Genomic DNA, 22,741 nt, shown 5'->3' on the forward strand with positions numbered 1-22,741 from the left:
CAGAAGATAGTGGTTTTCATCCAAATAAGTCAACTACTCTACCCCATTCCTAAGCCACTTGTACGGAAGGAAAGAGAGGAAGAAGCCAGTACTGTGACTGTGTAAGCTTCCCCCAGCATCACCCGCTATGAGATGTGTGGCAGCTGAGACCCGGGAACTGCACAAGGGCACCAGGCCCCATCTGTCTGCACTCACTCACCTTCCTCAGGTACTCGCATGGGCACGTCACTGACTTTACGTGCTGCTGCAGCTCCTTGGCGAGCTGGTCCTGGTCATGGGACAGGAACTGTGGGGTCAGGACAATAGAGAGCTTCACCATCTGCAGAATGAGAACAGGGCCTCATGATGAGTGCCAACCTATTAGACAATTAAAAAAAAAAGTTTGTTGAATGAGTGGAAAAACAAGGTGATGTTTGAGTCTATAGTGGTCAAGAGCATGGGGGCTTCAGAAAAGGACAGAACCAAGTTCAAATTCCCGTACTTTGAATTTCTACTTCATGCCATGCAAAATTACTTTACCCCTTTTAACCTCAGTGTTCTTCTGTGTGGAACAGGAACAATAGTTTCATTCGTCATTCAGTTTCTCTCAAGGTTTCACGAGATCATACCTATAAAACATCCAAGTCATTTAAATGTATCATTTGTGTCATAATTAGTGGGATCCATTTCACTATTATTGGATATACAGTTCTGTGCCTGAAACCTACAAAAAAAAGAAAATGTTAAGTCTAAAAAGCATTAGTGATTTGTCATTTTTATATTATTAATTATAACCCTATTTAATCACACAAGGCCTTGTCCATGGCAGGTGCTCAATAAACACTTGTCAAATCAGTGCATGTGGGCTCCGGAGCCACACTGTTTAGATTCTATTCTGCCTCCACCACTTATTAGCTGTGTGACCTGGGTAAGATAATTCACCTCTTTATGTCTGCACTTCCTTCTCCATAAACTATATATTATGAGAATCCTTAGCTCATTCGGTTGTTGCGAGGGGTGAATGATTTGGCACATAGGAGGGGCTTGTTAAACATTAGCTGTGATGATCTCCTTCCAAATCTTCATTTTCAGAAGCACAAATGAGGCCACAGTGCAACCCGGTGACCCTAGAGTGTAAGTACACATGATCGCCAGCTATGCTCTGTCTCCACCATAGGTCCAAGACTGGGTAGTTACGGTCTGGAGGTTTCTGCTGCATCTGCCTTCTCAGTGCTCAGCTAAAGACTTTTGTATTTTCCTCCTCACATCCCCGCAGATGGGGTTCAGGCTGCCGGACACAGCTGGGTGATGCCAGGGCAGTGGCCACCTGTGCCAGCCCTGTGAGGTGGCTGGAGGATCATTGTTCCTTCCTTCTCGGGCTCTGGGCAGATGCCAGGGCTGGGATGACCCATGCCCTCAAGTTTTCTTGCTTTGGAGGGTCACGTTTTCCCTTGGCAAAGAGGGTAAAGGTCACAGGATGCCAGAGAGCTGTGACTTCTCTGTGCCCTGGGCCCAAACTATGAAGACCTAACACACTACGCTAGAAGTCCAAGGCTGGGGTGCTCCCCAGAGCTTCTTGCCTCACCAATTCTGCTGAGGGAGGAATGAATACTATGTCCTCCCAGAGCTTTGGGAGCTTGTAGCAAGCAGCCTCCCCAGCACAAAATCTCTTGGAAACCTCTAACTGTGTCTGAAACATTAGTGCAAATGTTGCATCCTATTTCCCATATGTCCGCACGTTTTAGGAAAAAACCTCAATTTCCTAAATATGCAAGAAAAATTGGTACTGTAGGACAACGTGACTTTTTAAAAAATGTTATTTAAAAATCTTCCCCACCTCCTTTCTGCCCTCCAAGACTGCCAAATTCTTGTTGAACAAATATTATTAAATGCCTACTACGTGCCAGCCATGATTCATGGTCTTGAGGATACAGCAGAGAACAAACTGATGGGGTTCCTCTCTTATGTAACTCACATTCTTATACGATAATGATAAGGGTTAACATTAATTAAGCTGTCACTACATGTTAGTCACGATGCAGTCATTCCCACACATTATTACACTTAAAATTGCTAGCAAACTTGCAAGGTAGTTAGTTGTTTTTCCTTTAAAAACTGAGTCTCAGAATGATGAAGCACTTTGTCCAATGTCACACAGCTAGTAAGTGTGGAGACCTTGCATCCAATCAATGCCCATCTCATTCTAAAGGCCCCGTTATGTGTTCTCCAGCCCATGGAGAAGAACTTTAACACAGTCAGTGAAATTTCTACACAACAACATTCTTGTCTCAAGGCCAAGAATGCCTCCTACACCTCCTATAATACTGGCTTTCTGGTGAGTAAAGATGCCATTCTCACATGTTATCAGGTGGTAAATGGAGATACAACCAAAGTAACCATTTGCCTACACTTATAACCCTGCACACGCTCTTCCAGTGTCTGATTCAATTCAAGTACCCTTTTTGATCACTTAGCAAAACTGACCTTTAAAAGGGTTAAGGTTTTTATACCCACATAAGTTTCTGTATTGCTTTGGAAGTCTCTGGTTAAATGAATACTCTTTTAATAGTGACCTGTGATTCTGTTTTGATCAAGTGTTTTCAAACTTGACATCTTTGATGGGTTTCTCCAGTGTCAAAATCCTAAATCAAGTCTTTTTGGCTTAAAATTAACTTTGGAATTTTTCAGCTGGGTCCCCTGGGGAGTCTAAAGAATGTATCTCTCATCTTGTAGAGGTATTAAGTGATTCGATTTATTTGGTAGATTATATGGGCAGGCATTGTCAAACGTGGTGATACTGCACGGGAGGGTATTGTCAAGTGAGGTGACATTAGATCTCATCTCAGTTATATTTATGGGTATGTTGTTGATATACATGTTCCAAAAATCACATACATTTATGCAAATTTAAAGTTATGATTTGTAATTTTGATAGTTATGCTAAATATTTGCTAAAGTTATATTTGTATAAACATGTTATGAATGGCTGGGCACCGTCACTCATGCCTGTAATCCCAGCACTTTGGGAGACAAAGGCAGGTGGATCACCTGAGGTCGGGAGTTCGAGACCAGCCTAATAGGGTGAAACCCTGTCTCTACTCAAAATACAAAAATTAGCCATGCCTGGTGGCACATGCCTGTAGTCTCAGCTACTCGGGAGGCTGAGACAGGAGAATTGCTTGAATCCATGAGGCGGAGGTTGTAGTGAGCCGAGATCATGCCACTGCACTCCCACCTGGGCGACAGAGGTAGAATCTATCTAAAAAAAACAAAACAAAACAAAAGGTTATTAATTATTTCTGAAGATTATATGAAATTTATAAGTCTGGTGGTCCTGATGTGATGCTGTCAGTCATGATTCTGATTACTGTCTTAAAATGCTGCACGTAAGTAATTAAATTTCCTTGTGAACTGGGAAGTTTCATCAGATTTTTATCATAACTATTGTTTCCATCATCCACAGTTACTGTTTTGAATTCTTCTCTAAAAATATTTGTAACTGGCAATAGTTCAAATTTTCTTTTGTTTTCTTTCCTGTTTTTGAGACACAATCTGGCTCTGTCGCCTAAGCTGGAGTGCAGTGTGCCATCTTGGCTCTCTGCAACCTCTGCCTCCTGGGTTCAAGCGATTCTCCCGCCTCAGCCTCCCAAGTAGCTAGGACTACAGTCGCCCGCCACCACGCCCAGCTAACTGGTGGTGGTAGAGACGGGGTTTTACCATGTTGGCCAGGCTGGTCTCCAACTCCTGACCTCGTGATCCGCCCTCCTCAGCCTCCGAAAGCGCTGGGACTACAGCCGTCAGCCACTGTGCCCTGCCCCCAAATTTGCTTTGCATGGAGAAAACTCCAACAACTCCTCTTGAACACAGTTTTCCGATAACCCAAATCAACGAACTACCCAGGCTTCACCACTATGCGAGAAACTCGTACTTATACCCCCTCAATACATTAAAACTAAATTTTTTCTTTTAAATCAATGGGCCAGGCGCAGTGGCTCACGCCTGTAATCTCAGCACTCTGGGAGGCCAAGGCGGGCGGATCACTTGCGGTCAGTTGCAGATCAGCCTGGCCAGCCCGCCTCTACTAAAAATACAAAAATTAGCCAGGCGTGGTGGTGCATGTCTGTAATCCCGGCTACTCGGGAGGCTGAGGCATGCGAATCGCTTGAACCTGGGAGGCAGAGGTTGCAGTGAGCCAAAATTGTGCCACTGCACTCCAGCCTGGGAGACAGACTGAGACTCTGTCTCAGAAATAAAAATAAAAATAAAAAAATAAAAATCAATGAACTAAAAACCACTTTCTAGTGGTTTCTGATAAAGAAAAAATGGTTCAAAAAACTGCTAAGCGAGATCAAGCAAAACAAAAAAATCTATTAAGATAATGTTTTTATAACTCGTATTTAAAACATTGTTGATTCACTCTTTATTTTTATTTTTATTTTGAGACGGAGTCTCACTCTGTCACCCAAGCGGGAGTGCAGTGGCGAGATCTCCGCTCCGTTCAAGCGATTCTCCTGCCTCACCCTCCCAAGTAGCTGGGATTACAGGCGCCCGCCACCACGCCCAGCTAGTTTTTTTATTTGTAGCAGAGACCGGGGTTTCACCATGTTGGCCAGGCTGGTCTCCAACTCCCGATTTCAGGTGATCACCCTCTGCCTGGGCCTCCCAAAGTGCTGGGATTACAGGGGTGAGCCGCCGCGCCCGGCCCTTGTTTTGTTTTCCAGATTGAAGAAACGTTTTTCTCAGAAGTCATCTAGAATTTACACCGATTTGGTAAAGCACACTTGTGTGAACAAAGGTGGATGGAAGCGTTTGTTTTTCCTCCCTACTTGATCTCTCCAAAATTTGGAAACTATTCATAAATATTCTTATTTTCATGTACATATGTTCTCTTTATAAGCAGGCTATAATCAGAAAGACTGGTTATATTATCAAGGCTCTGACTGAAACATCCTATTTAAGAATATGCAGAAAATGCCTGGCTTCGAGTTTGCAGCCTTACGTTACAGTCAGGGGGAAACTGTCACTCCCTGCAGGCCTGAGAACCTTACAGCTTTTCGGGGAGCAACTTGGCAAGGGGGGTCCCGGCAACTGCTCGCGGGCAGGAACCATGGGACGCAGCCCCGGGCGACCCTCGGGCCGGCGGGGACTTTCTGTTTCCTGGCGTCTTTCTCCACCGCCCCGCCGGCTGCTGGGGAAGCGGCGGCCGCCCAGTACCTGGAGGTCGCTCCCTCGCCTCATCTGGCTGCGGGAACGGAGAGGCGGCCGCGGCCGGAGCAGGGTGGGCGGCCTGAGGCGAGAGCCCGGCCGGCCCCCGCGGGGAATATGGCGCCCTGCAGCGAGCCGAGCAGCAGCGGCGTCAGTTGCTGCACCGCCGACTTCTCGGAGCAGCGAAGGAGACTCGCGAGAAGACGCCGCCTAGTGGAACCCGGGCAGCAGCGACACAGCCAGGAAGCCCCGGGAGGGGCGCTGGGCGCCAACGAGCGCCAGGGCAACCTCCAGGCGGCGCCATAGCAACCTCCAGGCAGCGCCCACACCAGCCTACAGGGGGCGCCGCTCGCACTGCACCTGCCGAGGCCGCCCCGGGGCGTGAACTGCGCTGTCAGCCGGGCCGGGCAGACCCAGGCGGCCCAGGCCCGCAGCAGCGGAGGAGCCCAGGGGCACTGCCTGGGGTGACGAGAAGGAGAAGACCGTGCCCCAGAAAAAGGCAAGAGCTCAGAGCTCGGGCCCCCGTGCCAGGAAAGGCCAGGAGCGGAAGATGGAGAGGTGGAGATGGAGATGGAGATGGAGAAGCAGCAGGTGAGAAGGAGCGGTGCTCCACCGGTGGGGTCAACATGCGCTGGCGGAGCTTAGAGGATGAAGAGGATGAAGCAAGGCAGAAAGAGCCGAAACGAGAAGGTGCAATGACACCACGGAGCACAATGCAGAATCCAGCCCTAGGACTCCAATAAAGGCTGGCTTTAATTCCAACTCACACCCCCCACCCCTAATCAGAGAGGATCACGGGAGAGAGAGGACCCAAGGAACACTGGAACCTGAAGGACAGGAATCTGAGGCCGACTGATTGCTGGAAATTGTGGGAATCAGGAAAGGAGAAACTGAGGCAGAATGGGAGGACGGAGGGTGGTGGTGGGGGGCAGTGAACTGGGTTAGGAAGGATTAGAAACAGAACCTTAGGAAGGATCCAGAAAGGAACTGTCCTTAAGAAGGTGCATGCTGCGGCTGGGTACTGTGTCTCACGCCTGTAATCCCAGCACCTTGGGAGGCCAAGGTGGGCAGATCACCTGAGGTCAGGAGTTTGAGACCAGCCTGGCCAACATGGCGAAACCCCATCTCTACTAAAAATACAAAAATTAGCCAGGAGTGGTGGTGTGCACCCATAATCCCAGCTACTTGGGAGGCTGAGGCAGGAAGAATTGCTTGAACCTGGGAGGTGGGAGTCGCAGTGAGCTGAGATCGTGCCACTCCTTTGCAGCCTGGGCCACAAGAGTGAGATTCTGTTTCAAAAAAAAAAAAAAAGAAGAAGGTGCATGCTGGGGATGAAGGAATGGGTTCTAAGACTCAGGGAGTGAGGGAAGGGGAGGGACAGGGGTTGGGGGTGCAGTGGGTTGCTAATGCAGCACCCAAACAGCAGAAGACTGGAGGAAAACAGGGCCCTTCTCCTCCAACTCCAGCTGCTCCTCTGAGTCCCAGGCCACCTGCTCCTGTGTCTGCTGACCTACTGGCCTGTCTCTGAATCCTGCTGAAATGCCGTTCCTCCTAATCTCTGCCCCGCCTCAGACCTTTCACTAACACCACCATCCCCACTGCCCAGGGCCCACCACCCCCACTGCCCCGGACCAGAGCCTGCCCCTATCCCAGAAGACCCTGCTTCTAGCCACATGCCCTAGGTGACCTAAAGGGGACCTGGACATGCAGGTGAAGAGGGTGTTCTTCTGATTCCTCCTGCTTAGGTATCCCGGTCATGCAATCATGAGTGTGAGTAAATGTTGGATATGACACAGATTCTATTTCTCAAGCTGTTTCACACTGTGGTTTACCTAACAGTGTTTTTGTGGGGGTCATCGATGGGGATTTGGTTCTCCCTGCAGACCAACGACCTCAGCACAGATTTCTTGAGCAGCCTAGAGAGGCTCTGGCCTCACCTGTCCACATCAAGTTCTGGATCCTGCCTGCCCTGCTTGGCCCAAACACAGCAAGGCTGACAGGAGGGAAACGGGAAAATGGTGACTTTATAATATTGGAAAGGAAAGATTTCATGGCCTAGTGGAACACAACAGACAACCCAGAAATAAATCCATGCATTTACAGCCAGCTCATTTTGCACCGAGGTACCAAAAACATACCTTGGGGAAACAGATGGTGTCTTCAATAAGTGGTGCTGGGAAAATGAGATATATGTATGTGTGAAGAATAAAACTAGACCCCTGGCTCGGCGAGGTGGCTCACGCCTGTAATCCCAGCACTTTGGGAGGCCGAGGCGGGTGAATCACGAGGTCAGAAGATGGAGACCATCCTGGCTAACATGGTGAAACCCCGTCTCTACCAAAAATACAAGAAGAAATTAGCCGGGCATGGTGGCGGGCGCCTGTAGTCCCAGCTACTGGGGAGGCTGAGGCAGGAGAATGGCGTGAACCTGGGAGGCGGAGCTTGCAGTGAGCCGAGATCGCGCCACTGCACTCCAGCCTGGGGGACAGAGCGAGACTCCGTCTCAAAAGAAAAAACAAACAAACAAAAAAAACAAAAGAAACTAGAACCCTATGCTTCACCATATATAAAAATCAAATCAAAATTAATTAAAAACTTGTATGTAAGAAACTACAGTCTGGGCACAGTGACTCACACCTGTAATCCCAGCCCAGGCCAAGGCGGGATGATTGCCCGTGCTCAGGCATTTGAGACCAGCCTGGCCAACATGGTGAAACCCTGTCTCTACTAAAAACACAAAAATTAGCCAGGCGTGGTAGCGCACACCTGTAATCCCAGCTACTAGGGAGGGAGGCGGGAGAATTGCTTGAACCCAGCGGGTGGAGGTTGCAGTGAGCTGAGATTGCGCCACTGCTCCAGCCTGGGTGACAGAGTGAGACTCTGTCTCAAAAAAAAAAAAAAAAAAAGAAAAAGAAAAGAAAAGGAACTATGAAACTACTAGAAGAAAACATTGGGGAAATGCTTTATAACACTTGTCTAGGCAAAGATTTCTTGAGTAAGACTTCAAAAACACAGACAACCAAAGCAAACACTGATAAACAGGATTACATCAAGCTAAAAAGCTTCTGCACAGAAAAAAAAATTTTTTAATTAAAATTAAAAATAAAGTAGACCAGGCACGGTAGCTCATACCTGTAATCCCAGCACTTTGGGAGGCCAAGGCGGGCAGATCACTTGAGGTCAGGAGTTCTAGACCAGCCTGGCCAACGTAGTGAAACCCTGTCTCTACTAAAATACAAATAATTAGCTGGGGATGGTGGTGGGTGCCTGTAATCCCCAGCTACTAGGGACGCTGAGGCAGGACAATTGCTTGAACCCGGGAGGTGAAGGTTGCAGTGAGCCAAGACTGCGCCACTGCACTCCAGCCTGGGCCACAGAGACTCTGTCTAAAATAAATAAATAAACAAAGTGAAGAGACAACCCACAGAATGGGAGAAAATTTTTGCAAACTATTTATCCATCAAAGGATTAATACCCAGAATATATAAGAACTCAAAAATCCCAAATAATCCCATTAAAAAATGGGCAAAAGCCTCGGCGCGCCGGGGCAGCAGGTCCATGCCTCGCCTGGGGCCCACGCCCGCTGCCCCGAGCGCGGCGCCCAGCCCGGACAGCATGGACTCCGCCTTGTCCGGTGCAGCCGCGGCCTGGACCCTCAGGACTCTGCGCGCTCGTGCCTCTCGTCCAACTTGTGACCCTCGCCAACCGCCCTGCGGGGCCCAGGCTGGCCGGGGTGGGGCGTCATCCAGGCCAAAGCCCTGTCATTGCGCTGCCCCGGCTGCCAGCCCCTCAAGAAGCTATAGACGAGACTTAGCCGTAGTCGGACTGACTACCCTGGCTGGGGAGCAGCCCCCTCCGAGCCCCCGGCCGTACCCCCTCATCGCCCTGCGCCCACCCCCATCGCCCCTGCCCCCGGTGGCGGCCTCGCATGCGAGGGGTCTCCCTTCACCTCAGTGCCTCAGTTTCCCAAGCTGTAAAATGGGGACAGGGCGACCCAGTGGCGGACAGGAGCCGGCCGTGGAACCCCGCCCGCCCCCTGCCCTCTAGGTAGCCCGCCGTCTGATGAGGATTGTTATTCTAAGTGCAATACTTGGCCCGCCGGCTTCCCGCTGCCCCCACCGCGCTCACGCAATAACCTGCCCAGGCACCGTCCACGCGCATCCTGCGGTGACCTCCCGGAGCAGCACCCCGGCTCCCTCGAGCACCTGCGCCGAGGGGCTGGTCATCCTGGCTGCGCAGGGCGCGGGGACGAGGCTGCAAAGGCTGAGGTCCCGCCGCCATGATTAATGTACTGACCAACCGAGGCAGCAGTGCCTCCATCACGGCCCCCACGCCCCACTAACCCCCACACCCCCACTCCATGCAATAAACGACAGCATTGGCAAAAAAAAAAAAAAAAAAAAAAAAAAGGCAAAAGATCTCAATGCCTATTTTCCAACAGAAGACATACAAGTAGCCAACAGGTATATGCAAACTTGTTTAACATCACTAATCACCACAGAAATGCACATCAAAACCACAATAAAATTTCATCTAACCTCAATTAAAATGGCGACTATCAAAAAGTCAGAAAACAACAAATGCTGACAAGGACGCAGAGAAACAGGAGCACTCAAACACTCTTGCTGGGAATGTTTTTTGTTTGTTTGTTTGAGACAGAGTCTCTCTCTGTAGCCCAGGCTGGAGTTCAATGGCGCGGATCTCGGCTCACTGCAACCTCCGCCTTCTGGGTTCAAGTGATTCTCCTGCCTCAGCCTCCCAAGTAGCTGGGACTACAGGCGTTTGCCACCACGCCCAGCTATTTTTTGTGTTTTTAGTAGAGATGGGGTTTCACCATTTTGTCCAGGATGTTTTTGATCGCTTGACCTCGTTATCCTCCCGCCTCAGCCTCCCAAAGAGCTGGGATTACCGGTGTGAGCCACCGCGCCCAGCCGGTGGGAATGTAAAATTGTTTATCCACTATGGAAAACTGCATGGAGGGTCCTCAATAAGCTAAAAATAGCACTACCGTATGATTCAACAATCACACTGCTGGGTATGTGCCCACAAGAAAGAAACTCAGTATATGAAAGACACATCTGCACTCCTATGTTTATTGCAGCACTATTCAAAACAGCCAAAATACAAAATCAACCTAAGTATCCATCAACAGATGAATGGACAAAGAAAATGTGGTACATATACACAAAAAGAAAGGATTTGTGAATATACTAAAAGCCATTGAATTGTATGCCTTAAATGGGGAAGTTGCATGCTACGTGAATTCTATTTCAATAAAGTTGTTTTTAAAAAACGTAAGGGGTCAGACACAATGGCTCATGCCTGTAATCACAGCACTTTGAGAGGCCAAGGCCGGTGGATTACGAGGTCAGGAGTTCAAGACCAGCCTGGCCAAGATGGTGAAGCCCCGTCTCTACTAAAAATACAAAAATTAGTCAAGCATGGTGATGAGCACCTGTAATCCCAGCTACTCAGGAGGCTAAAGCAGAAGAATCGCTTGAACCCAGGAGGTGGGGTTGCAGCGGGCTGAGATTAGGCCACTGCACTCTAGCCTGGGCAACAAGAGCAAGAATCCGTCTAAAACAAACAAACAAACAAACAAACAAAAGACAAAAAAGAATAGCCCAACATTTGACAAACAGGGACACTTGGCTGCCACACACTTACACAAACTGATACACAATGCATACAACAGCCACTGACTCATGAGCCTCTCTCTTCTGTGTCAGGCACCAGCCAGAGATCCAAAATGGGGTGACCCCTGGGCTCAAGCGATCCTCTAGCCTTGGCCTTTCAAAGTGCTGGGATTACAGGCATGAGTCACCATTGCCTTTGTGAACTTTGTACATATGCAAGCACATACAACACGAAGACACACACACACAGATTCAAACACACACATACATGAACATAAACACTCACAAGCACACATTCACATATAAGCACATACACGCGTATACATGCCTGTGACTACTAAGACACACGAGCACGCACATGCATGCATACACATACGTACACACAGATGCACAGGAATACATACACAGACGCCTGCACTTGCTCATTTCTCCAACCTAGCTCCTCTTTGGGCAAGGAAATACCAACACGGGACTCCTCAGAACACACACTGGGACATGCATTTCTTTTTTCTTCTTTTTTTTTTTTTGAGACAGAGTTTCATTCTGTCACCCAGGATGGAGCACAGTGGTGCGTTCTCTGCTCACTGCAACCTCCGCCTCCCAGGGTCAAGTGATTCTTCTGCCTCAGCCTCCCGACTAGCTGGGATTACAAGCATGCACCACCACGCCTGGCTAATTTTTGTATTTTTAGCAAAGATGGCATTTCACCATGTTGGCTGGGCTGGTCTCGAACTCCTGAACTCAACTGATCTGCCTGCCTCGGCTTCCTAAAGTGCTGGGACTACAGGTGTGAGCCACCACGCCCGGCCTGGGACACAGGTTTCTAAAATCTTAGTTATCATCAACCTCCTCCTCCATACTGATGCCCACCAAGCCCTTTTGTCACCCACAAGGCGAGCCTCTGCCCCTCACAGAGGTTTATGCCAAACCCAACAGAACCACAGAGGTGAAAAGTGCTCCCACTGCAATCTGCCCATTACCAGCTGACTAGCCATGAATCAGCATGAAATAGGTGCTCCAAGGCCTCCCTGCCATACTCACAATAAAACCCAAACGGCTCATCTGGCTCACAAGGGGACTCTCCCACCTCTCAGGCACCCACCATCTCTTAGCCTTCTCCTGCTGTGCTGGCTTTTCTTGCGGTTCTCTCCATGCTTCCCCACCCCAGGGCCCTTGCACTTGTTCCCCTCTGCCTGGAACACTCTTCCTCTACGTGTTTGCTCCGCCCACTAGCTCACCCCTGTAGGTCTCTGCTCACATGCACTTTTCTGGGCAGGCCTTCCCAGATCTCTCTTATCAAAAACTGCACATGAGCCTGGGCAACACAGCAAGATCCCATCCCTATTAAAAAAATAAAGAATAGGCCAGGTGTGGTGACTCACACCTGTAATCCCAGCACGTTGAGAGGCCAAGGCAAGAGGATCGTTTGAGCCCAGGGGTTTGAGACCAGCCTGGGCAACATAGTAAGACCCCACCTCCCCATCTTTAATTATTAATTAAGTAATTAAAAGTAAGCCAAGTTGGGGAGCAGGTGGAGGGAGAGCATCAGGAGGAATAGCTAATGGGTCCTGGGCTTGATTCCTAGATGATGGGTTGATCTGTGCAGCAAATCACCATGGCACACATCTACCTATGTAACAAACTTGCACGTCCTGTACATGTACCCTGGAACTTAAAAGTTGAAGAAAGAAAAAAACTTAGCCAGGCATGGTGGTGCGCGCCTGTAATTCCAGTTACTCAGAAGGCTGAGGTAGGAGGATTGCTTGAGCACAGGAGGTCAAGGCTACAGTGAGCCGAGATCACACCACTGCACTCCAGCCTAGGCAACAGAGCAAAACCCTGTCTCAAAAAAAGAAGAAAGAAAAGAATTAAGGGAAATAAATAAAGCGTTCCCTTTTGTTCTACTAGCAGAAACGGTGGCCATCTCTACTCTCCTCACTGATGTTTCCATATTTACAGAATTTCTCTGAAACTGACAAAATAGACCAAGGGTCTCAAACTCAAATCCCTCAGGGGCCAGGCACTTGCCACAAGTGAGGAAAGCATGCCAGTATAATACAGTAGGGAGTGGTGGGGACTCCAGCAATTCCTCGACTCTGCCCTGTAGGATTATAGGCCTAATCTGTCAGAACTTCACTTTTCCAGAACATCTGGACAGCTAGAATTCATAAAAAATACCTGATTAGTAATTATCTGCTCACATTTTCCAAAATCACCATGCCAAGTGAGAAACCTACAGGCCTGCAAGACAGAGCAGTTCATCAAGGACAAAGCAGATGCTCTCCTTCAGCTCCCCCAGTCACATCTAAGCCTCAGTTTTTCCGTCTGTAAAGTAGGCGGGATGATATTCCCTGTATAGGGGTTGAGGGAGGCTGGAACGAGATCCTGGATGGATCTAAGAAATATTAGCTGGTACTATGTCACGCATCTCACTCACACTCACACACATGCACACACACTTGTCTGTGGTCACACTTACAGGGTCGTGGATGGTTTCCGAGAACAGGGGTGAACGATCTGAGAAACAGGACAAGACGAGCTGAATGAGTAAGAGGGAAAAGTAGACATAGAAAGTGATGTCACGAAACAGGTCCACCTGGGCATCCTGCATGGTGGGGAAGGAAGGAGGAAAAAGATCACATTCTGGGGCTGGGTGTGGTGGCTCACGCCTGTAATCCTAGCACTTTTGGAGGCCGAGACAGGCGGAACACCTGAGGTCAAGAGTTGGAGACCAGCCTGGTCAACGTGGTGAAACCCCGTCTCTACTAAAAATAAAAAAATTAGCCAGGTGTGGTGGCAGGCAACTGTAATCCCAGCTACTCGGGAGGCTGAGACAGGAGAATCACTTGAACCCAGGAGCCGGAGGCTGCAGTGAGCCGATATTGCGCCACTGCATTCCAGCCTGTGTGACAGAGTGAAACTCCATCTCAAAAAAAAAAAAAAAGATCGCATTCTGAGAGCAGGTGGCAGAAACCCAGAGGGCAGACGGCACCATGGAAGGTGCACCCACTCAGCCGCAGGGACATCACAGGCTCCCCAGGGGCTCCCAGCACCCCCAGGGACGTAATGGCAGAAAGTCGGCTCCATCACGGGTAGTCTCACTGCTCACCGCTGCCTGACGGGAGGAAGACAGGGCTTGGGAGTGAAACAGAGCTGTATCAAGGCCTGGCTCTCTCACACTGGCTGTGGGATCTTGTCAACTTATTTAACCTTTCTGTGCCTCAGTTTCCCCACCTATAAACCACCGGTGGTTCTTAACCGGGGTGATTCTGCCTCCCAGGAAACATCTGGCAGTGTCTGGGGACATCTTGTTTGTCATAACTTGGGGAGTGTTATGGCACTCAGTCAGGGGAAGCCAGGGACGCCCCTAAATGTCTACAAAGCACAGGACAGCCCCTACAACCAAGGAGTCTCCAATCCAAAATATCAATTAGTGCTGAGGCTGAGAAAATTCTGTCCAAGTCACTGCAAGAGGTCAGGAAGATTATTCGTGACACACACACAGTCCCCTGCGAGGCACTTTGAAAACATGAAGTCGATCAGCATCAGCTGCCATCACTCATGATCATATGTAGGCGCTCAATAGTCAAATGTTCAGCTTCTTTTCCTTCCTTTGCCTCACGCCAGTCTCTAATTAGCTCCAAGATGGCAGGAACAGCAGGTTATTCTAAAAGCATACACTCCAGGCCAGGCGCGGTGGCTCACGCCTGTAATCCCAACACTTTGGGAGGCCGAGGCGGGTGGATCACAAGGTCAAGTGATGTAGACCATCCTGGCCAACATGGTGAAACCCCGTCTCTACTAAATATACAAAAATTAGATGGGCGTGGTGGCGTGTGCCTGTGGTCCCAGCTACTTGGGAGGCTGAGGCAGGAGAATCGCTTGAACACAGGAGGTAGAAGTTACAGTGAGCCTAGATCGCGCCACTGCACTCCAGCCTGGTGACACAGCGAGACTCCGTCTCAGTAACAGCAGCAAAAAAAAAAAAAAAAAGGGGCACACTCCTCAAAATTCCTAGGAGCAGCACACGGCAGCCAATGTAAACAACTTCTCCAGCCAGAGTAGCAACTGATGGGACAAAGGTAACGTGAGGACAAGCCTAGGGTCCCCCACGGAACAGTCACTCTGCAAACACCATTCCCGGCTCAGCTCCATCCCAGCCTGGCAGCATTTGGAGCTGCCTGTCTTGCTGTTTCCTGCCAGCCTGGCATCGGCCCACAACTCCTGCCCTTGGAGGTACCATGGGAGCCCCTTGGAGCAACACAGACAAATCAGGCCCTGGGGAAAGGAGGTGCTAGAAAAAAGGCTGGGGCTGACTTAGTGAGGATTTGGTGGGGTAGGGAAGTCACCAAGGTAGAAGCTAGGTGCATGTGGTACCCATCCCCTGGTTCCCATGGCAACGCATGACTTCTACACAAGCCAGAGGGACCCAGCATCTCTCCCCCCAGGGCCACTGAAGGAAGATGAGGAACGAGACCGCCACTTACCTCTTTTAAGGCAGTCATAATCTTGGATCTCAGGATGGCTAGCGCACACAGTAGGGCTATCAGCCAGAAAGTAAGCATGATCCCTGAAGACTGAACTCCCTTCCTCCTCTCCAGCTGAATTAAAAAGGTAGCAAGCAGCTGAGGAGAGAAGCACATGACAGGAGTTGCTGGTTATTTTTTTTTTTTTTGAGACAGAGTTTCACCTTGTCGCCCAGGCTGGAGTGCAGTGGCGCAATCTCAGCTCACTTGCAACCTCCGCCTCCCAGGTTCAAGTGATTCTCCTGCCTCAGCCTCCCAAGTAGCTGGGACTACAGGTGCCCACCACCACGCCTAGCTAATTTTTGTATTTTTAGTAAAGACAGGGTTTCACCATGTTGGCCAGGCTGGTCTCAAACTCCTGACCTCAGGTGATCCACGTGTCGGCCTCCCAAGGTGCTGGGATTACAGGTGTGAGCCACTGCTCCCAGCCACACTATTTCTTAATGGACCACGTAATAAATATCTTGGACTTCATGGGCCATAGACTCTACATCAAAACTACTCAGCTTTGCCACTGCAGTGTGAAAGTGGCAACAGGAAAGATGTAAATGAATGGACATGCCTTCATGCCAATAAAACTTTATTTAAAAGAAGAGGCAGAGTACCCGGAATGAAAAACAAAACCCACTTGCCCTGATGCTCAACATTCCCGGGGTCAGCCTCTGCCCCAACGCCCCTGCTCTCCACCTCGGCCATCTCTGCTCCAGCCACACAGAACTCTCAAGTTTTCGCTGTGACCCCCAGGACTTTACTTGTGCTTTTCTCCCGACCTCGTCCTCTGCCCTCAGCCTCATCAGCTTTTTAACAACCTGCTCATTCTCAGGCTTCAGCTCCACCATCCCTCCCTCAGGGAAGCCTGGCTATCCCCCAGACCAAAGCAAGCTCCCCTACCTTCACCCTCACACAGTACTCTGCAGACGTTTAAACACTTTGTGCCTTTTTGAGGAATCATTTGTTTAATGTCTGTTTGTACAACTGGACTATATGCTTGTGTCTCCAACGCTTGATACAGATTAGGGATAAAAAATTAAAAAAAAAAAAAAATCAGCCGGGGGCAGTGGCTCATGCCTGTAATCCCAGCACTTTGGGAGGCCAAGGCAGGCAGATCACTTGAGGTCAGGAGTTTGAGACCAGCCTGGCCAACATGGTGAAACCCTATCTCTACTAAAAATACAAAAATTAGCCAGGCGTGGTGGCGTGTGCCTTTAGTCACAGCTAGCTGGGAAGCTGAGGCAGGAGAATCACTTGAACCTGGGAGGCAGAGGCTACAGTGAGCTGAGATCACGCCACTGCATTCCAGCCCGGGCGACAGAGTGAGACTCCATCTCAAAGGAAAAAAAAAAAAACCATGTGCTGGCTGCATCCTGTCCCATATTCCCAATGCCTGCATATTCTGGTTCCCTGGGATATAGTCAGAATCTTTCTGATGCATTCACAGATGAGCTGGTCCTCCATTCCATCCCAGAGATCTCAGGTGGATAAAGAGAGGGTGAGGATCTCATAGGCCAGTTCACCTCTTGGCCAGCCCAGCTCAGAGTCCCCTGAGGGGTCAAAAGCCCCAGCCCTCAGACTATCACCCCCGTTTCCCCCAGGGTGACAGAGGCATAAATGAACGATCCAAAGACCAGGAACGGCCGGGCACGGTGGCTCACGCCTGTAATACCAGCACTTTGGGAGGCCGAGGCATGTGGATCACCTGAGGTCAGGAGTTTGAAACCAGCCTGGCCAACATGGTGAAACCCTGTCTCTACTAAAAATACAAAAATTAGCCAGGTGTGGTGGCACGTGCCTGTAATCCCAGTTACTGGGGAGCCTGAGGCAGGAGAATCACTTGAACCAAGGAGGCAGAGGTTGCAGTGAGCCAAGATCGTGCCACTGTGCACCAGCCTGGGAAAAAAGAGCGAAACTCTGCCTCAAAGGAAAAAAAAAAGACCAGGAACAAGGAAAGTTAAGGGAGGACGACCTACTCAAGTCAAAAACAGCTGACCACGTATGGTGGCTCATGCCTGTAATCCCACCACTTTAGGAGGCCAAGGCAGGGGGATCACTTGAGCCCGGAGTTTAAGACTAGCCTGGGCAACATGGAAAGACCCTGTCCCTATTATAGTGAAATTGAAAAAATAAAAAAAAAAAAAAATATCCACTGTAATACCCCACTGCCAGAACGCTGAGCCCAAGACCCAAATTCAGGAAAAAGCAAAGCCCTTTACTCTCTCATTCCTTCCATGCATTTATGGAATGCTTACTGCATGCCAGGCACAGTGCCAGGCTCTGAGGACACAATGGTGAATCAAACCCAGCAGCAGAGCCAGGCGTGAAGTAGAGAGAGCCCCGCAGGTGCCAGTCTACACCCTGGGGCCTAGACTGGAAGCTGGCCCTACCACTTACTGACCAGCTGACCTTGCGCCAGTCCTTCTCCTCTCTGTACCACAGTTTGCTTATCTTATTTACAATGTGAAAGGGTTAATAAATAAAGGGATTAGGACAGTTCCTGGCAGACAGTGGACAGCACATATGTGTGCTATATAGAATCACGGTCTGGGCCAGGCATGGTGGCTCACACCTATAATCCTAGCACTTTGGGAGGCCCAGGCAGGAGGATCACTTGAGACAAGGAGTTTGAGGCCAGCGTGGGCAACATAGGGAGACCCTGTCTCTACAAAAATAACAAATTGGCCGGGGGTGGTGGTTCATGCCTGTAATCCCAGCACTTTGGGGGCCTAGGTGGGTGGATCACCTGAGGTCGAGAATTCGAGACCAGCCTAGCCAACATGGAGAAATCTCATCTCTACAAAAAATACAAAATTAGCTGGGCGTGGTGGCGCATGCCTGTAATCCCAGCTTCTGGGGAGGCTGAGGCAGGAGAATCGCTTGAATCCAGGAGGCGGAGGTTGCAGCAACTCAAGATCACGCCATTACATTCCAGCCTGGGCAACAAGAGCAAAACTCCATCTCGAGGGGAAAAATAAAAAAATAAATAAATAAAAAATAAATTTAGATGGGCATGTTGGCGCATGTCTACACTCCCAGCTACTTGGGAGGCTGAGGCAGAAGGATCATTTGAGCCCAGGAGTTCAAGCCTGCAGTGAGCTGTGATCTCACACCAGTGAAGTCCAGCCTGGGCAACAGAGTATGACTCTGACTCTAAAATTTAAAAAATGAAAAATTAACTTAGAAAAATAAAGATTCATGGTCCTTGGCAATCTGGCTCCGCGTTGTCTTTCCTGACCCCTCTCTGTCACATCCACTCTATCCCCCCAACCTTCATACCGTGTTCCTTCACCAAACACCTCGTCCTCCCTGCCTGCATACTCCCCTTAACCTTCCACCCCTCCCTGGACACACTGTTCACCCTGCTCAGAATGTCCTGCCTTAAACTTGTTCTCTTTTTTTTTTTTTTTTCTTTTTTGAGATGAGGTCTCGCTCTGTCCCCCAGACTGGAGCACAGTGGCGCGATCTCAGCTTACTGCAGCCTCCACTTCCCGGGTTCAAGCAATTCTCCTGCCTCAGCCTCTTGAGTAGCTAGGACTACAGGCGTCTGCCACCATGCCGGCTATTTTTTTTTATTTTTAGTAGAGACGGGGTTTTGCTATATGTTGGCTACACTGGTCTCAAACTCCCGACCTCAAGTGATTCTCCCGCCTCGGCCTCCCAAAGTGCTGGGATTACAGGCATGAGCCACCATGCCCAGCCTCCCTCCTCTTTTTACAATACTTAAGGGCTACACTCTCCGAGAACTCTCTGATCAGGGCTCAGAAGTTGCAGGTTGCAGGGGCTAAAAGCATGGCGACTGGGGTCCCACCCCTGACTCAGCTGCACATTAGCGCCGTGACCTTGAGCAGGACACTTAACCTCTCTGTGCCTTGTTTCCTCACCTGTAAGATGGGAACAAAGCAGTACCCATCTCACAGAGTTGTTGTGAAAATTCAATGAATTTCAAGACACGTGCAACAGCAAGAATATAGCCAGGTACATACATAGTAAGTGCTCAATACATGTCAGCTGTAATTAATAAAGTCGTTTGCTTGTCTCTATCACTCACTAAGTTGTGTATCCCCCCTGGGACACAGCGGTTTCCTATTTAGCGTAGCAACCCACCCCCTATGCCAGATAGTGAAAATTCAAGGCCATTAGACCCCAGGTAGTTAGTATATAAGTGACAAAAGTAGCCAATACAAGAGCATAGTATGGCAAACACAACAAAAGGTGGCATCTGCCACTCAGATTCATTGGCAGGGAAGACGATAGGGCATGGTGGGGACTGTGGCAAACTGGACAACACACGCCCCATCCAAAGACTGTAGCTGGGGCTGGAAACAGTGGCTCATGTTTATAATGCCAGTGCTCTGGAAGGATCACTTGAGGCCAGGAGTTTAAGACCAGCCGAGACAACACAGTGAGATCCCATTTCTACAGAAAATTTTAAAATTAGCCAAAAATAAGCTGGGCGTGGTGACACACATCTGTAGTCCCAACTACTCAGAAGTCTGAGGTAGGAGGATTGCTTGAGGCCAGAAGTTTGAGGCTGCAGTGAACTATGATGGTACCACTGCACTCTAGCCTGGATGAAAGCGAAACCTCATCTCTTAAAAAAAAAAAAAAAAAAAAAAAGGCTACATTTCTATCCCAGCTCCAGCTGATCACTGCCTTAAAAAACTATGATTCTAGTCTTACGAGTTACTACTTTTGGTCTCCAATGAGCCCAGCAGATGGCCCAGGGGTCACAGCCAGCTCCTACTTACCATGGTGATGCCCAAGAGAGTTGGGCTGACCAGAAACACTGGGGCCAGGAATATGCCCCGACTTCTTTCCCAGAAAGAGTAGAAGAGGTCTGCCCAGCAGACGATCCACAGCAAAAATCCCAAGGCCTGGAAGAGAAGCACATACATCTCCTACAACAGACAGCCCTGGAACCTCCCCCAGGGCCTGCACAAACAGCTCAGCCCCAGGGATAGGGGAACCAGCCAGCCTTCAAATGATCAGCCACAGTCCTGGGACATGGCACATATCCTCTGGAATAAGGACAAGTCCTCGGTAGGGTGAGCTGGCATCCAGGCCGGCACGTGATGGTCTATAACCAGCTTGCTACGCCCCACTACCTCCAACAGGACTGTTTGTCTGGTCACCACGCTCCTCAGGGCCTGAACACTCAAGAGCTCAGCTCACAGCTCATCTCTAGCTGCAACTCTGGCACATTGCACGAGAAAGCCCTCCACGACAACAATTCATTCAGCCAGTATTTACTGAGGGCCCTCTATGGGTGGGATATGATTCAAGGTGCATCCATTCTCAAATGATTCAGAAAAAATAAATTATAGCATGCATATATAGAGAGCAAAAGCTCGTGATAAAACAAATGTAGCAGAAGATTTAAAAATCAGTGAATACAGGCCAGATTCATGCCTGTAATACCAGCCCTTTGGGAGGCCGAGGCACGAGGATCACTGGAAGCCAGGAGTTTGACAACAGCCTGGGCAACAAGGCGAGACTCTGTCTCTACAAAAAATTGTTTTAAATCAGCCAGGCATGGTGGTGTATGCCTGCAGTCCCAGCTACCAGCTACTCAAAAAGCTGAGGCAGGAGGATGGCTTGAGCCAGGAGTTCGAGGTTGCAGTATGCTGTGATCATACCATTGCACTCCAGCCTGGGCAAAAGAGCAAGACCCTGTGTCAAAACAAAAAACAAACAAACAAACAAAAAACAGGAAACAGTGACTATGAGTGATGGATGGAGAAAATCAGGCAGCAGTTCCTGGTATCATTATCGCAACTTTTTTTTTTTTCTTTTTTTTTTTTTTTGAGAAGAAGTCTCACTCTGTTGCATAGGCTAGAGTGCAATGGCACGATCTCAGTTCGCTGCAACCTCTGCCTCCTAGGTTCAAGAGATCCTCCCACCTCAGCCTCCCAAGTAGCTAAGATTACAGGCACATGCCACCACACCCAGCTCATTTTTGTATTTTCAGTAGAGACAGGGTTCACCATGTTGGTCAGGCTGGTCTCAAACTCCTGTGATCTGCCCGCCTTGGCCTCCCAAAGTGCTGGGATTAAAGGCGTGAGCCACCACACCTGGCCCATTATTGCAATTTTCCTGTAGCTTTAAATTATTTCAAAATAAAAGCCAACTTAGAAAAAAAAATTAGGGGCCAGGCGTGGTGGTTCACACCTGGAATCCCAGTAGTTTGGGAGACCAAGGGAGGAGGACTGCTTGAGGCCAGGCGTTCAAGCCAGCCTGGGCAACACAGCAAGACCCCCCTCTCTACAAAAAATAAATTAAAAATCAGCCAGAAAAAATCTATATACCTATATTTAATTAAATAAAAAGGAGATCACCTCAGTAAGAGGGGAAGAGCTGATAATCTCCCACTAATGCCTTGAGAACAATCCTATCATTCCTGTTGCATAAACAGGGAAACTGAGGCTTGGGGAGGTTAAAAAATTGGCTCAAGGCCAAATACTAAGTGGCAGAGCTGAGATTTGTACCCACATTTGTCTCCAGAGCTCCAGGTTTCACCTCCCACATTATTCTTCTGCCTTCTAGAAGAAGGAACTTAGGGCCAACTAAGTAGAAATGTCAGTTCTCACCAACCACCACTCCCCGTCCAGGTGCACCTCCCCACCCTCCACAACGAAACCCCCTCAGTGACTTACAGTTTTGGTTTTGTTGAGAGGTGTCATCTGAATGTAGCCCCGGTCATGTCGGGAGAGATAGAGGAAGTAGAAGGGGAAACAGGCCCAGAGGTAAAAACAAGGCACCCACACGAGGACCGTGCTCTGAAAGCACTTGGTGAAGTCGGGGTTGCTGGTATACCACGTGACATTCCAGTCCTGCGAACACAAACACAGACGAAGGGGTCAGCAGGACGCACCCCAGAGGACAGGAACTTGCCTGGAGCGTGAAACCAGCTGCCACGGGGTTTGAAGAAACAGACAAGCCTCCTATATATCCAAGGACCTCTCAGGACGAACACGCAGCCTCAAAAGATCAGTAGCCAGAAAGACTAAGAAATGAGGAATGAGGCATAAAGGTATGTGGTGTCTTCTGCACTCCCACCTGAGCAACAGAGACCCTGTCTCAAAATAAGTAAATAAAAACAAAGCTCTCTTAACAGGAGCATACAGGTCAGGTGCGGTGGCTCATGCCTGTAATCCCAGCACTTTGGGAGGCCAAGTGGGCAGACCACTTTAGGCCGGGAGTTCGAGACCAGCCTAGGCAACATAGTGAGATGCTGCCTCTATGAAAAACACAAAAAGTGGCTGAGCATGGAGCGTGCCTGTATTCCCAGCCACTCAGGAGGCTGAAGTGGGAGGATTGCCTGAACCTGGAAGGCAGAAGTTGCAATGAGCTGAGATCATGCCACTGTACTACACCCTGGGCAACAGAGCGAGACCCTGTCTC

General features: G+C 49.3%; 1 protein-coding gene across 8 annotated transcripts; it reads right to left on the bottom strand.

The window, feature by feature from the left end:
* Nucleotides 1–69: 69 nt before the first annotated feature.
* Nucleotides 70–22,499, bottom strand: LOC116464383 (multidrug resistance-associated protein 1-like). 8 transcript variants are annotated; one of them, XM_058435050.1, is made up of 6 exons: nt 21,994–22,498; nt 20,089–20,214; nt 15,308–15,445; nt 13,300–13,425; nt 530–608; nt 70–319 (listed from the first exon to the last, which is right to left on the bottom strand). In XM_058435050.1, exons 1-5 carry the CDS (start codon nt 22,018–22,020, stop codon nt 603–605), a joined length of 423 nt encoding a protein of 140 aa, XP_058291033.1. In that variant the 5' UTR covers nt 22,021–22,498; the 3' UTR covers nt 70–319; nt 530–602. The 8 variants fall into 8 exon arrangements, with proteins under 8 accessions (XP_058291033.1, XP_058291036.1, XP_032003527.1 ...); XM_058435053.1 differs by having other exon boundaries at nt 70–357; XM_032147636.2 differs by having other exon boundaries at nt 520–608.
* Nucleotides 22,500–22,741: the final 242 nt, after the last annotated feature.

The sequence above is a fragment of the Hylobates moloch genome, unplaced genomic scaffold (assembly GCF_009828535.3).
Source record: "Hylobates moloch isolate HMO894 unplaced genomic scaffold, HMol_V3 SCAFFOLD_542, whole genome shotgun sequence".
Lineage (NCBI taxonomy): Eukaryota > Metazoa > Chordata > Mammalia > Primates > Hylobatidae > Hylobates > Hylobates moloch.

Bases quoted from the DNA above. Each gene is read 5' to 3' on its own strand.
- LOC116464383 (XM_058435046.1), bottom strand. From the start codon at position 22,020: ATGACACCTCTCAACAAAACCAAAACT. The intron at 15,446-20,088 runs GTAAGTAGGAGC...TTCTCTCCTCAG, and splicing joins CTCTCTTGGGCATCACCATG to CTGCTTGCTACCTTTTTAAT. The intron at 13,426-15,307 runs GTAAGTGGCGGT...CCCACCATGCAG, and splicing joins TTATGACTGCCTTAAAAGAG to GATGCCCAGGTGGACCTGTT.